Source organism: Passer domesticus, chromosome 10 (genome assembly GCF_036417665.1).
Source record: "Passer domesticus isolate bPasDom1 chromosome 10, bPasDom1.hap1, whole genome shotgun sequence".
Classification (NCBI taxonomy): Eukaryota; Metazoa; Chordata; class Aves; order Passeriformes; family Passeridae; genus Passer; species Passer domesticus.
This window is the reverse complement of record NC_087483.1, coordinates 17,362,106-17,376,124: the sequence shown is the minus strand read 5'-3', so window position 1 is coordinate 17,376,124 and position 14,019 is coordinate 17,362,106. Positions and strand designations below refer to the sequence as shown.

Below are 14,019 nucleotides of genomic sequence, written 5' to 3'. Positions count from 1 at the left end.
GCCCCCATCAGCCCTCCCAGCAGGATCCTTGCTTTTCAGAAACTTCTTCGACCTGGTCTTCCTGAAGCTGTCTTACTTGTTCTCCATCATCCCTAAAATCCTCTGCCCTGAAAGAGCTCTTGCATTTCTCCCCATGAGCCCCCATAGCCACAAAACAGACCACTACTTTAAAAGAACAAGTAGTTTACATTTGAATAGGAATATTATACATTAAGTTACTATAGAAAAAAAAATACATACATACACAGACATTTGTGCCTCTAAATTTTGTGGAAATTGCAATAATCTTGTACCACCAAAAACACTCATTACCAGTATTGGTTTCCACCCAAGTGGCCTCCAGCCTTGAATGAGAGCTATAGATGTGTACCTTTTTATACCTTCTATACATTTTACCAAAAGGTTATCTTTGCATGCACATACAGAAGCACATCTCTTCTTGTAAAGCAACCAATCACTCTTACAGACAACCAACAACAAGGATAACTGGAGAATCAGTTGTTCATTTACAGTGCTGTTGAACGTCAGGAATTCTAGGTTTGCAAAATAAGTGCTTACACACAACAACCACAAGAAAACAAAGTAAAAAACTGCAATTCCAACACAAAGTAATAACCAAGTACTTTGCATCAAGCTACATAGATTACTCTGACAAATCAGCCTTGAGTGCTCTATTTAAACAACTTTAACCATTGAAAGTGGCAGCATTTACTTCTGGGTTTTTTTCAGATACATAACAGTCTTCTCTGTAAAATGTAGGTGGATATTAGTAAACAAAGATATTAAATCAAATATAGAGACTGGACATAGGGGTGAGTTCACGTTCCTCCTTCAGCAACATGCACAAAACAAATGTAAAACACACTTTGAAAAAGAATTATTATATTAAATTAAAATAAATGACAGAGTAATAAATTATGAAATATGTGTCTGGAAGACAAAGAACTGAAATTCTGTGAAAATGAAGAAAACTGAAGACAAAAATGTGAGTATTGACTCAAGAATCATTTAAAATAAATTTTCCAATACACAGAATAATAGAATTGCAAGTCTAATCCCCAGCTTTTAAAGCAACTAATTATTTATTGCTTCTTTAAAATTCTTCCAACTTTTTCTTCTATTGTTTTCAGAGTACCATGCAAATCAGGACAGAATACAAAATTAATTTCAGAACCTGCAATCCAAGATGGACTAAAAGAGTGTTTTCTCCAGCTGTGAGCACTAGGTCAAAACCAGAAATACCACCAGAAATACTGTGCAGCACAGGATGAGACTGCAGCTCATGGTGGAAAGAGCCATGTTAAAATCAGAACTGTTAATAAGGGAACTAAGCAAGAACTGATGGAAATATAACTTGAATTTCCTTAAGCTTTTACTCCAATCACAAATTTACTGTCTGCTTTGAAGAGAACTAAAACTGAAATAACCTCTTGCTGGTAATTTTTAACTGTAATTCATTCTTTTCAAAAGGAGAATTCTCAACAATGAGGAAAAAAAGTCTCAAAAAAAGAGCAATGTAGGGAAAGGGAATATAAGTTGGAATGCAATAGTTTAAACTTAAAGAAAAGCTGGCCATAATGGAATTATTGAACACAGCAGCATGGAAGGAGGTACCCATTCTGGAATGCAGTTTTTGAGCTGGAAAAGAGAAGGGGGCTGCTGTCTGAGTGCTCCAGAACTAACATTGCAGCAGACAACATCCATCTGAGAGATATTTTGACAATTAGCAAAACAACCCACCAAAAAAACAACCAGCAAACAAAGCAAGATTAAAAACCTCAACCAAATAAATAAAGGCCACAGGTGAATCTCGTGGGATTTTTCCTACCCAGGAATGAATAAAGCCTGCCATAAAACAAGTCAGTGTAGATACTAAATATTAGAGGCTCCGAAAAAACTGGAGATTTTTTTAATGTACTTGCATGATAAAATACTGGCTCTTATTTAATAAGAGCATAATCTTGTTGGAAAATTCTAATGGGAGCTAACCCATAAACATTAGCTTTAAACAAATAATGTTTACAATGTTAGTTAACCTCAGAGAAGTTAATATATGTTAAGACTAAAATATAGCACCTAACAGATTTTGCACATAAAGGCATTTGGAACACAAGCTCAATGTAAGGCTTTTGAAAGATTTATCTTTAAATACGCAAAACAAAATGAAAAAATAATTTTAAATGGCCACTGTTTAGAAGATGTTTGTGAATGCTTGAATGTAAGGTAAACTAACAATTTAAAAATGTCAATATTTTTGTTCATATAATATTCACAACACTTTCTTCTCTACATAAATTAACGACTAATTTTCCAGGGGTACTTACTTTGCTTGTTTTCAAGTCTGAAAAAGAGAGAAGTCCTCACAGCATGCAGAAAACAAACCTATTTTATGATCAAGCTCTCAACTACTTAGCAGGAACTAAGAAAGGCTCCTATTTCTGTATACAGACTACTCTGAATGTTGCTCTAGGAATTCAACATCTGAAGCAAACAATGCAATTGCTTAACTTGATATCTATGTTGTTATCAGTTTCATTTCATTTACAGCTTTAAATTGATTCCAAGTTATTGGTAGGTGTGATTTTTTTTCTACAGGAAACTTCTGTCACACATTACACAGCTCAGTGCTTGTCACTTACTATGGCTTTAACTCAAATATTACTAAACCTTAATTTTTATCACATTCAATTTTCTAAAGATTCCTGGTAATTATTTTAATTGTATGAACCACATAAGTCTTAGAATATGTCACTTTTGAAAAAGATTAGTTTGTTTTCTGAATGTTGTGGTGACAGCATACTTGGACATACTGGTTTGATTACTTCCTTTGTTTTCTTGGGCTTCTCTTTGTTAGGAATGTATTCACAAGCCCTACATACCACACAACAGCAGGTCAAATCACATTTGTCTGAGCTGATAGCTTTAAGTGCAAGCAAGAGGTAGATAAGCTGAAATGGCAGCATCAATCATTGTCCATGAGAAAGACTCCTACATTTAATTGTTATGACCAACTGCAATTACAGCACTGCTGCAAAGGAAGGCTGCATGCACCAATGAACCTCATTATAAAGCCAGAACTTAAGTTCAAAGATGTCAAGTCAAAAACATTCACTGTTACAATTCACACACTTTTCTTTATCATACAACCTTACGTTCACCTGGAAACCTCACCTTTCTCCTCTCTTTGATCTTCACACCATTAACATTATGATCAGGTCAAAGTTGCATTTTCTTAAGCATCCATGTCCATTATCACTTTGAAGTTTAGCATCCTGGATCTTCCTTTTGTCACAAAACCATTGCCATACTAATCCACTTTGCTGTTGGATTGTGTGATCTTGGAGCTGACAGATTCTATGGTCTCTGTAGTACAATAAAAGTCAAGGGTCTCAAGCAGAAAATGTGAACCCAGTATTGTGATCCACATTCTAAAGCTAAGGAATTAAATTGTGGAAGACCTTCAGAAACAATGAACAAAATGGGCCATTTGGAGAGAATCCAAATTACTCAAAACTTGAAACAGAAGAGAGAGGTGGTGTTCTATGGGGCAACTGAATGACCTGGAGTTGGCAGTGAGCCACATCAGTCAAACCAAAACAGCTTTCTGTCAGAAATACTCTAAAATATGCTTAGTCTGAATGTCATAAACAATTAAAAAAGAATGGCAGTACTTGAGAGCACCTGCCTTTCCTTCCAAGACATTTAGAGTTCTCCAATTTGAAAAATCCTTCCAGGCTTCACAGGTGAAGACGAAGAACTATGGTGAGGAACTGTGGCAGTCTCTGATTTCATCTGTTTCCATAGACAATGCTTTTTCTCTTGTTTCTTGTTTAACTTGGCTCACACAAGTAACAACACCCTCTGTATTTTCTTCAGCTTAAAAACAAAACAAAAATCACACATTGAAGTTCAAACTCCATTGACAATGCTTCGGCCACAATAACTGTGCATTTAAAAGAAAAATATTTCAGGAACTCAAGCTAATAGTTAAGGCATATATGAAGTTTACTGCTTTTTAGCTTGATAGCCAGTTACGTTACCTACTGTGCTCTAAAACATTGCAAGATGACATGAACTTGTTCCAGTAAAGCTCTCCTTGAGTAACAATATTTAAACCAATTTATAAAAAAATAAAATGTTTGGAGATATAAAATCCCTTTCACAAAAAAAAAATTCTCTTTCCTACAGAAAAATTTAAAAAAACTACATAGAATTGTCTGAAAGAAGTCTGTCTTGGGGTTCCCCACTATCAACACATTTGTCTTCTTTCTTCAAGACACACAGAACAAAACCCACTGTATTTTCTCTATTCTAATATTGACATATTATTGAGAAAACTACAACTTACTAAGTGCTGGCTGGCTGTCCACAATCCGTACTGGAATAGTCTGCACATCTCCCAGGAGAATCTGCTGCACTCCTCCTTCCAGGCTTCTGGAGTCATCCACCCCTTCAGCTGGTACCAGCTGGCCCATGGCAACCAGACTCTGATCAGAGCCAGACAGAGCCCCAAAAGCAGGCGCAGCAGCACTGTCCTGTGTTAGGCCAGCACCTGCTTGCAGACTGTGCCCCTGACTCAGTGCTAGAGAATGGCTGCCTAGTGCACCCCCCAGGGAATCCAGGAGACCTGCAGGGCTGGGAGGGGAATGGTTATTTACAGCTAGCAGGGCTGTTGATCCATTTGTCGAGGTAAATGCTGTCTGCAGCTGTAATCCCTGTGAAAGAGAAGGCAGAAGTACCAACCTAGCAGTATTTGCAGCAGAAGGAGTTTGCATTTGACAGCATGTATTGTCTAGGTGGCTTCTGACTTCCTACTCATTAACTCTTCTGAACACTCAATCCCAGCAACTCTAGGCTCAAAATGTACTTGAAAACAATTAGGACAATGGAATCCAGGAGCATTGAGAAGATTGCTTATGACCATAAAGTTCTAATTTTGGATTGATGTTCAGTTTCAGATCATTCCCCAGTACTGCCCATTCCCACAAGAGGTGGGTACAACAAGCTAAGCACACTGCTTTAAATAAAATGATGTGAGATGGAATCAAGCTGTCCTCAGAAAGAGAAGAAACAGCAAGTAGAACAGAATCTTACTACAGATCATATTTCTAGGGAAAAGATCATGCATTTTGTTAGGGTTCAGGAAATATGAAGGCAGGTTTTCAAAGCAGTTAAGGAAGAGGGTTAAGAGAACCAGCTTTGAAGGGAGGTGAGCTTTAGAAGAAGCTCTTTTAGCATGACATTCTTATCCCTCCCTCTTCAGCCTTTCAATCTGCAAGGTTACAGCTCTGAGCTAGGAGCAGTTTCAGGATTTTAAGATATTTTCTTAAGAGGCTGGAGAAGGATTTAAAAGGAATAAACAAGAATCTCTTATCTCCCTGCAGTTCTGCAGCAGCATTTTCATTATGAAATAACTGGACCGTGTGGAAAATGAACAGATACTTGGTTTGAGGTAGAAACCCACTGCTTTTATCCTCTTGGTTTTGCCTTCACAACAGACCCTAACTTCAAAGTGCCAAAAGATGGCAGTGGGATCCCCTGCACCACAGCTATATGCTAAATATGTCATGCAAGAGCAACCAGAGTAAGAGCTGACAGCTACTTCCAAGTCTGCGTTACCCAGCTGCATTTGGGATCTGCTGAGAGGGAACTTGCTGCTCTCAGCTCGCCTCCAGCACTTCCAGCACAGCATGTTTGATGTTCTGTAAATGACTTGACTGTACCTGAAGCTGTGCAAATATCTTGGGCTGGAGTGAAGAGAGTGAAGACAACAGCTGAGCTGTTTCTGGTATCAAGGACTCCCCGCTCTGGATGGATTCTGCTTTGGTGATGACTGACTCCACTCCTGAGCTCCCTATGGTGCCAAAGTGAGGAAGCAGACAGTTATGACAAATCTCTTCTTCCTGTTTAATAAAAGCCTTCCCGGTGAACCAAACAAACTCCCTTCAATCTCAATGCAGAATACATATATATACATATATATATGCTGTTCTCTTTGCAGAACTTGGGTGCTAAAGAAAGAAGACTGGGTATGACAAAAAGACAATACTGCAGGAAGTTTGTGTGTATGTATCTGTACAGAGCAAAAACCAGAGGCACCCATAAATCTGTTCTTGAGAGCAAAGCAATTGCACCCTACACTGTGCTTTGAATTTGTAGTCATAACATAAAAGCTGAAACATTTCTAGCAAAGCAGCAAATAATTTGACAATATCTATACCTGAGTAAGGGCTTAAAAACACACAGGTATGAAAAGAAAGGGCTGTCTTTCAAAATAAAAATCTACACAAGAAATTTTCTATGTCTCACCACTCCCTTCCCATCTTTGTGAAATTAGCAAAACTTCTCTGCAGTATCATCTAAAGTCCTTTTATCTGGAGGTCTTTCAGCCTACAGATTATATAATATCCTCAAACTTCTTATTTAATGCAAGAATGATGCACTTCATTCCTGAAGTTAAAAAAACTGAGATTTGCTTATAACAATATCTGCAAGAAAACTTCTCATGAGATCATTGCATTTCCTGTTTGAGCCACCCAGAACATTTTGGTTAAGCTTTATGCAGACATAGGCAGACAGTGCTCAGCTTCCTATTTCTCAGTTCCACTGATGTGGAGGTAACAGAAGAACTTGCCCTGTGAATGCAGATTACTCTGGTGAATGCAAAAAATTGAAAATGGTCAATTACAAAACATTTTCTACCAGAAAATCACAGGAAAATTTTCCAGCAATTTGAGTGGAGGTAGATTTTTCAACATACATAATGATCTGCAGACTCTTAACTATCACAACTGACCAGAAGACACATACAAACCTATAAATCTTCTTGAACACAAGCACTTCAAATGTTTAGACTCTTTTGAATATAATACAGAGATCCCATATGCATATGTGAATGTTCACATGCAAGAGATAGCAATTCTCTCCCTGAGTCATATTCTACAGCAACACCCTTGGGAAAAAAGGTAATAGTTCAACTCCTCCTCTACTTGCTACAAACAAGTCGTATCAAATGGAGACAGGGAGTTCTGCACAAACAAGTCCTGTTACTGCCTGATTTCTTAAATGTACAGTTGTCTCCATTTGGCACAAGTTGAAATTAAAACAAATATGTATGTTAAAACATATATGTACACATATGTATGTGTTGAAATTAAAACAAATATGTATACAGTTCATATAAAAGTCATCCTTGATGAGCTCTGCCACAGCTGTTGAGGGCACAACTATTCTGTGTCTCTCCATAAAACCCAGTAATGGCAATATTAACATAGGCATGTAAGCTTAAGTACATTAAGTCTGTTCACATTGCAAATTTATTTTTTTCCTAAAAAAACAAGACTTCCTTTAAAAAGAGGGACACTGTTCAAGCTGAGTCTAAAATTTAACCTCATGTTCTCTCAGAGCCATAAACACTGGAAATCTTCCCAAAAAGCATCAAGATTACATAATGCTTTTCAGTTCAAATTAATCCACTGCAGCAATGGCCAAAATAAGTTAAAAAATCCCAAATGAAACAGAGCCCAAATTTTGCCTTTTTGTAACAGTAAATGCACTGTTGTACATGGAACTGCTTCACATAAATCAGGTTCACCGAGTCATTGAGGAAAATTCATCCAGTAAACCAAACCTCTGGGGGTTTATATTTCCTGCTACAACAAATAAGAAATTGGCCCACGTTACTCCCTGACCTAAGGGGAAAGGGACACAAACACATCAGGGCTTCTCCAGGCAAGAATCACAGGATAACTGTTCACACAAGTAAACCTGACCATGACAACTACAGCAGTGCCCCTTTGGTCCCTGTAAACTTCTCTTTCAGCTGTCTAGAACAAAATGTACCCACCACCATGTTTGAGCTAGATGGGGAAACCAGCTGGCTCTGCTGCTGAGATGAAAACCATCTGCAAAGTGCAGCATGATCTGAACATGTGCACACAACTGAATTCTTCCACCTCACATCAGTCACATCCCTGCTAAAAGCCTCTGATGAGTTTCACATCAAACCTATTACACAGAGGATGGGGAAAGCATCTACAAACATGAGGAAAAGTTCTTTTTGTGTCACACTAGACAAAATATTCCTGAACCAAGGGTGGGAAGGGCAGAGTAATCTAATTTAAATTTATTACCGGCCACCATAATCCAACAGAACATCTTAGCCCAAGTGGAATTCTAACTATGTGGGTAGCAAGTAGATCTAGTTACAAACACCTGTATTTTGTCTTAGTACATGTTTGGAAGTTGAAGTAATAGTAGTAGGAACCCAGTTTCAACAAACATCTTCAAAAAAAACAGTCCTTCAACCAAGAATGCATAATTTTATAGAGAAATCTACCATTTCTACACTCTAGTTTTGCAACAGACTGGGAAGAAGTTTAAGACTTTGTGACTCAACAAGCACTGGGAAGAGATGATACTTAGATGCCACATTAATAAAGAAGTTACATCACAAAGAAATGAAGAAACACATCTCTCAGCCCTGCTGCCATTTAACATCCATGTTTCTGTTCTAAGCATCAAGGGAAATGGAAAAGATTGCTTTCAATTCCAACAACAGAAACACAATGCTTGTTGTTCAGTGCCTTATCCTAGCACTGGAACTCATCAGGACAATGACTTTTGAGAAGCAGGAGTCTCAAAGTGCATTGAAGTCCCTTTCAGTAAGACATTTAAAGATATGTGAAGCACAAACCCCCTGGAAACTCAATTCCCCTGCTGGATCCTAGTATAGTGTCCCCTGACAGACATATCTGTTCAGTAGTAACTTAATTCTCTCTAAAGAGGCATTATTAGCACTTTCATTCAATGTAAAATGCCCTTTCCAGACAACCACCCCACTAAAATTTTTGTTCGCTTGAAGATGCTAAATAAAAGCCAAATTTATAATTTTAACATTTCTGCCAACAAAATCATGACTACGCATATTTTTCCCACGCATGCACTCAAATAGAAAAAAAAACCAAACAAAAAACCCCAAAAATAGTTATAGCAAAATAATCCTTCTTAAGTTCACCTGAGTGACAGGACATGACAGCAATCTCCTGGGAAGGAAAATGAACTTCTGTGACATAGCTAATAAAACACATTTGGAGACACAGGTTATACAGTTATGCAGTCTTACCATCTGAAGGTGGTGAGGCAAACGCAACAGTCACTGTTTCTGTGAGGACATTCCCACTGTCTGTGGTCCACTGCAGCTGAAAGGAAAGAGAACTCAGTTCTTAGAAAGGGTGCAAGTTTGTCTACAGGAACACAGGCTCAATACAGGACTGATAAGAAAACAGTGCATAAAACTACATTTTCTTACTTCTTTATGATTATGCATTTTAGGGCCTCTTGATTCACAAAAAATACTGTAAAAGATTTTAAAATATGCACTGTATATCAGGAAGATTGTCTGCTTTATCTGCTCATAACAGTTAAACAGACTTTAAAATAAAAAATAGTCAAACCATTTGGCTAACTAACAAGCACACTCACTCACCTGGGCTACACCAGTGTAGGGAGTGGGAAAAGACTGATAACACAGCATGATTTAACAGTACTGTTTGTCAAAGCTGATTTTAAATCAGCCATTTCTTAGCAGTTAATCTCATAACTGGAAAAACTAGGATCACTGTGTACCCTTTATTGCTCAATAGATGGAAGAAAATTAAGGAACAAGATTTAAGAGCTACGGAGTGCTCACAAGATTCAATTTCAACCACACTGCACTTACTATAAAGTGCATTTATTACTATTTACACATTCAAAATGTTTATTAAGTCTTAATTTAGACGGCACCTGAAACACACTTCATCCCTATTTTTTCAGCTACTGAAAAGTAGTAGTAACTTCTTCAAAACATAGACAGTGACAAAGCCATGAATAAAATTTTGTCACATGTCAATTTTTCTACACCAATGGCTTTCAGTTCATGCAGTCATCAAGAAGTGCTAATATAGTGTAATTTGTCAACCAATTAACAGCAATCTAATGCTGATGAGATAAATACTGAATAAGGTCAGAAGGTTTTATTCATATTTCATCCAGTCTTACTCAGCCACAGATTGCACTGAAAATATTGCTGCTGCAAAGATAAAGGCACAGAAAATTTTGGATGAAATACAACTAAGTGGTAAAAATTAAGATTTCCAGTATTTAACTCCAAAAATCAACAAGACACACAAAGGCCAACATACCGTTGCTGGGATACTTTCTGAATTATACACCATCTCTCCATTCCTTAGGGACTTCTGCACTTCATGAATGTGGTTCTTGATGTCATTCACAGTGGGGAAGAAGGACAGGTTATGTCTTTCTGGCACTTCATCAGGTGTGAACAATTCTCTTTCCACATACTTTCTGTCATATGTTAAAGGACATTTATTACCATACTTAAATATATTCCACTATTTCCCTCTGTTAAGAGACCCTGCTACCTTCTCCCTCCCCTTGTTGCAATGACAAGACAAAAGTAAGCTAGATGATCTACTGAGCCAGGTCTTTGTGCATTGGCTACAGAATTTGGAATTTAAAACCCCCATTTATTCAAGTAACTTTAAAGAGTACAGCAGCTCTTAATGGCTATCTGCAATGATATGAAAAGATATCAAAAGCTGGGAAAAACAGACTTACAACATCTGGGAATTAGACTTAATAATGCACCAGCACTGCCCTTTAGCTGCAAACCAAATTAATAAAATAAAAAGTGGATATAGCACTATAGACTGAGCACTGCAGACAGTTCTGTACCTTAGTTGCTTCCTCACTGCATAGACCTGCTCTACCCCCTGAGACACCAGCTCTCGGATCTTGTCTGCCACTTGAGGATGAAGTCGAGAAGGCAGAGTACTGTTTTCATCTCTAATGACTTCCTCCTCCTCCTCAGGAGAAGACAGAGAAAGATGGGATGGTGAAGGAGGGAGGCAGGAAGTTTCCATTTCATGATACTGGTGGGCTTGCTGAGTAGGTAACTGTACATACCACCTAGCAAGAAGGAGAGAAGTTATACACACAATCCTCAAACAAAGGCAAAAAATTAGTATCTTGGGGGAACAGTCTGAGAACGACCAAACCTAGTCAGTGTGACAAGTTTTTACAGCCCCTGAGCAAGAAGATGTCTTTCAGAACTCAGGGCCCTCTCACACCTTTCAATGCAGAACCAACTAGATGAACCCTAAAACAATACAACTATTTCTATCAATACCCTGCAAGGAAACTCCTGCTGAAGTTCCATAGCGTAGTGCTTAACACATTTTCCAATTTAATACTTCACTGCCACAGAAGTCTTACTGACATTGTGGATTTTTTTACTATTAATAAGTGACTAAGTAAAAAAAAAAATCAAGTAAAATACCGCTCTTTTCTGCTTCATTTGTGAAAATAAAGAAAAAAGTGGAAGTTTCACCTGAGAACACCACCAGCATCTATCAAGTTCTTCTTCAGCATGTTGAATGCTTTCTCCTGCTCCATTCTTATGATTTTCTTGTCAATTTTAGGGTCAGTAGGAACCCTGTATTCTGGAAACTTTTGGACCTTTTTAATATAGATCCTTCCAAGGAGGAATAAAAAAAATTCTCCATCAGTATACTTTGTCTTTGGGAAGGGAAAGGCAAAAATCCCACTTACTTCATATCAGGCATTAATATAGAAAAAGTTCAAGCAGAGTGATGTCAGGTGTGAGGAGTCTAAAAGAACTGCAAAATTCTTAAGGATACATTAATAGATATGGATGCAGACAGACACACTTCTGTTCTGGTCTGGAAGCTGCTCAGCCAGAGTGATTTTACTCCTCAACAAAAGCCCTCGTCCCTCACTATAGGAAAAGCACAACACCAATTGTGAACAGGCTACAGTTCACTCAGCTATGCAGGACTGAACACACACAGACCTAGCTGCAACTATCATCAAACACACTCTTAGCTCAGTAAAAACTGAACAGGCACTCAGGAGAATGCTCAAGGGTGAGGAAAAAAAAAATTAGTGTTGAAGAAGGAGAAAATCCCCAGTGAACAGGAAGAACTGTAACTCCTTCAGCCTACAGAACATGTGCTAAATTAGCATGATTGATTGGTATCAGTGCAATTAAAAGCCTGAAGAAGAAACAACAAATAAGATGACAAAGTTTTAGAAGCAGAAATAGTCACTAAAGGACCCCACAATAACTTGTGAATGCTCAGGTAGATAATGACTCCCACTTGTATTTCATAGAGTGATGTAGTGCTATTTTGCATTCAGGAAACCTATCAAATTTCAGCCTTATTCAGTTAGACAGGACAGCATTTCTTCCTTACCTCTAAATAAGCATCAACCTCAAGTTATCATGGAGATAAAGCAGAAGAGCTACTGTGAGTATCAGCTACCACCCCAAACCAGTGCTCTGTCATGGCTCACAGAAAGAATGCATTCTTAGGATGCTCAGTCACTCTTACAGCTTTATACATAATTCTTACCTTGCTGGACAAGTGGCTTTGTACAGCTGGCTAGAGGTGCTTTCCTGCTCACCAGCTTTTTTAGGCTGGAATCCTTTCCTCCTTGGCCCATATTGGCACTCCATTACAATGGCTCTGCTTCCTGAAAACAGAAAGTAATGCACTCTGTTCAAGCAAACACTTAATTCATTACAGTAAAATACTAACTACAGAGGAGATAAGAGTTGTGAAGCAGTCCTTTCTGTTTGCCATCAGACTCTTCAGAAGGCAGAACCCTCAGGTACAGCAAGCAAATACAATGCAAATGCTTCTCTCCCAGCATGTAAGAACATAGAGCACTTTAAACCATTTCTCAAACTTACTACACCTCACAGCACTCCTCAACATATGTGAGGACAAAATACTGGACTTTGCCCTGGTGAGCACCAATACTTTACAAGATGAGAAGTCTTGCAAGCTACCAAAGGAGCACAATACTGGTAATAAACATAAAAAGCAGAACCCCCAAAACAATGCAGAAAACCCACAGCTGAAATCAAAGGTGGGATGGTTTTGGCTGCAATAGAGTTAACTTTCTTCACAGTAGCCAGTGTGAAGCTGTGTTTTGGATTTGTGCTGGAAACACAGGGATGATGCTGTGCTGATAACACAGGGATGTTTAGTTACTGCAGAGCAGGGCTTACACAGAGTCAAGGTCTTTTCTGCCTCTCACCCCACCCCACCAATGAGGAGGCTTAGGGACACAAGAAACTGGGAGGGGACACAGCTGGGACAGCTGACCCAAAATGACCAAAGTCATATTCATGTCATATGGCACCATGTGCAGCATACAGAGCCAAGGGAAGGAGGAGGAAGGTGGGGGGATATTCAAAGTTAGAGTGTTTGTCTTCCCAAGTAACCGTCACAAATGCTGTCCTGAGGATGGAAAGTTGTGAATTAATTCTTTGCTTTGCTTGTGTGTGTGGAACCTTTTAAACAGTTCCTATCTCAGCCTATGAGTTTTCTCACTTATAGCTGTCCAATTCTCCCCCCATCCACTGGGGGAATGAGTGAGCAGCTCTGTGGCGATTTCCAGCTGGGGTCATACCATGAGACAAGGTCAGCAGACATTTCCAGCATCTTGGCTTAAATCAACACCTCAGACCATGCTGTCCCATAAAAGCTCAGCCTTGCAGTTAAGAAATCTTAACTGCACAGCACACTCCCACAAAACCAGACAAGGTCAAATATTGCTTTGCTCTAAACTCGATTTAAGTGACTTCTTCCAGTCAGGCCTCTAACAAAAGGGATTGACAAGCAAAGCATTAAAGTGGTCAAGAAAGGGACATCTTCCAGATTTCTTCCACATCACATTTAGTTATCTTTTATTTATAGTTTGTGTACTCAAGTATGCAGGCAAGGAGCTGCCTATGCCACAAGTGATATACCCAGAAACTTCTGAAGTATTATAACAGCAACATAATGTGTTTCCATAAGATACCAAAATATCTAGATGAAACTAAAGATGTCTCATATGCATGTTGGGGAAAAAAATGGGTAAGTTACTTTGATTTAATTCTTAGTTTTCTTTTATGTCACAGTTTATGGCTGAAGCTTTAAAACT

At 38.4% G+C, this 14,019-nt stretch overlaps 1 protein-coding gene across 17 annotated transcripts in view; it reads right to left on the bottom strand.

Moving 5' to 3' along the window:
• CARF (calcium responsive transcription factor) overlaps positions 1-14,019 on the bottom strand; it is a 35,427-nt gene that overhangs the window by 7,096 nt on the left and 14,312 nt on the right. For 14 of the 17 annotated variants that reach the window (XR_010369108.1, XR_010369112.1, XR_010369118.1 and 11 more), the window contains 8 exons: positions 12,438-12,558; positions 11,393-11,536; positions 10,738-10,971; positions 10,185-10,347; positions 9,125-9,200; positions 5,724-5,854; positions 4,349-4,715; positions 3,172-3,876 (listed from right to left, as the gene is read on the bottom strand). Coding sequence is in view for 1 of the 17 variants with exons in the window: in XM_064434098.1 (XP_064290168.1) it covers positions 4,349-4,715; positions 5,724-5,854; positions 9,125-9,200; positions 10,185-10,347; positions 10,738-10,971; positions 11,393-11,536; positions 12,438-12,558 (1,236 nt within the window). In the remaining 16 variants the exon portion in view is untranslated. The remainder of the gene's footprint in view (positions 1-3,171; positions 3,877-4,348; positions 4,716-5,723; positions 5,855-9,124; positions 9,201-10,184; positions 10,348-10,737; positions 10,972-11,392; positions 11,537-12,437; positions 12,559-14,019) is intronic. The other 3 variants (XR_010369114.1, XR_010369121.1, XM_064434098.1) reach the window with 3 other exon arrangements.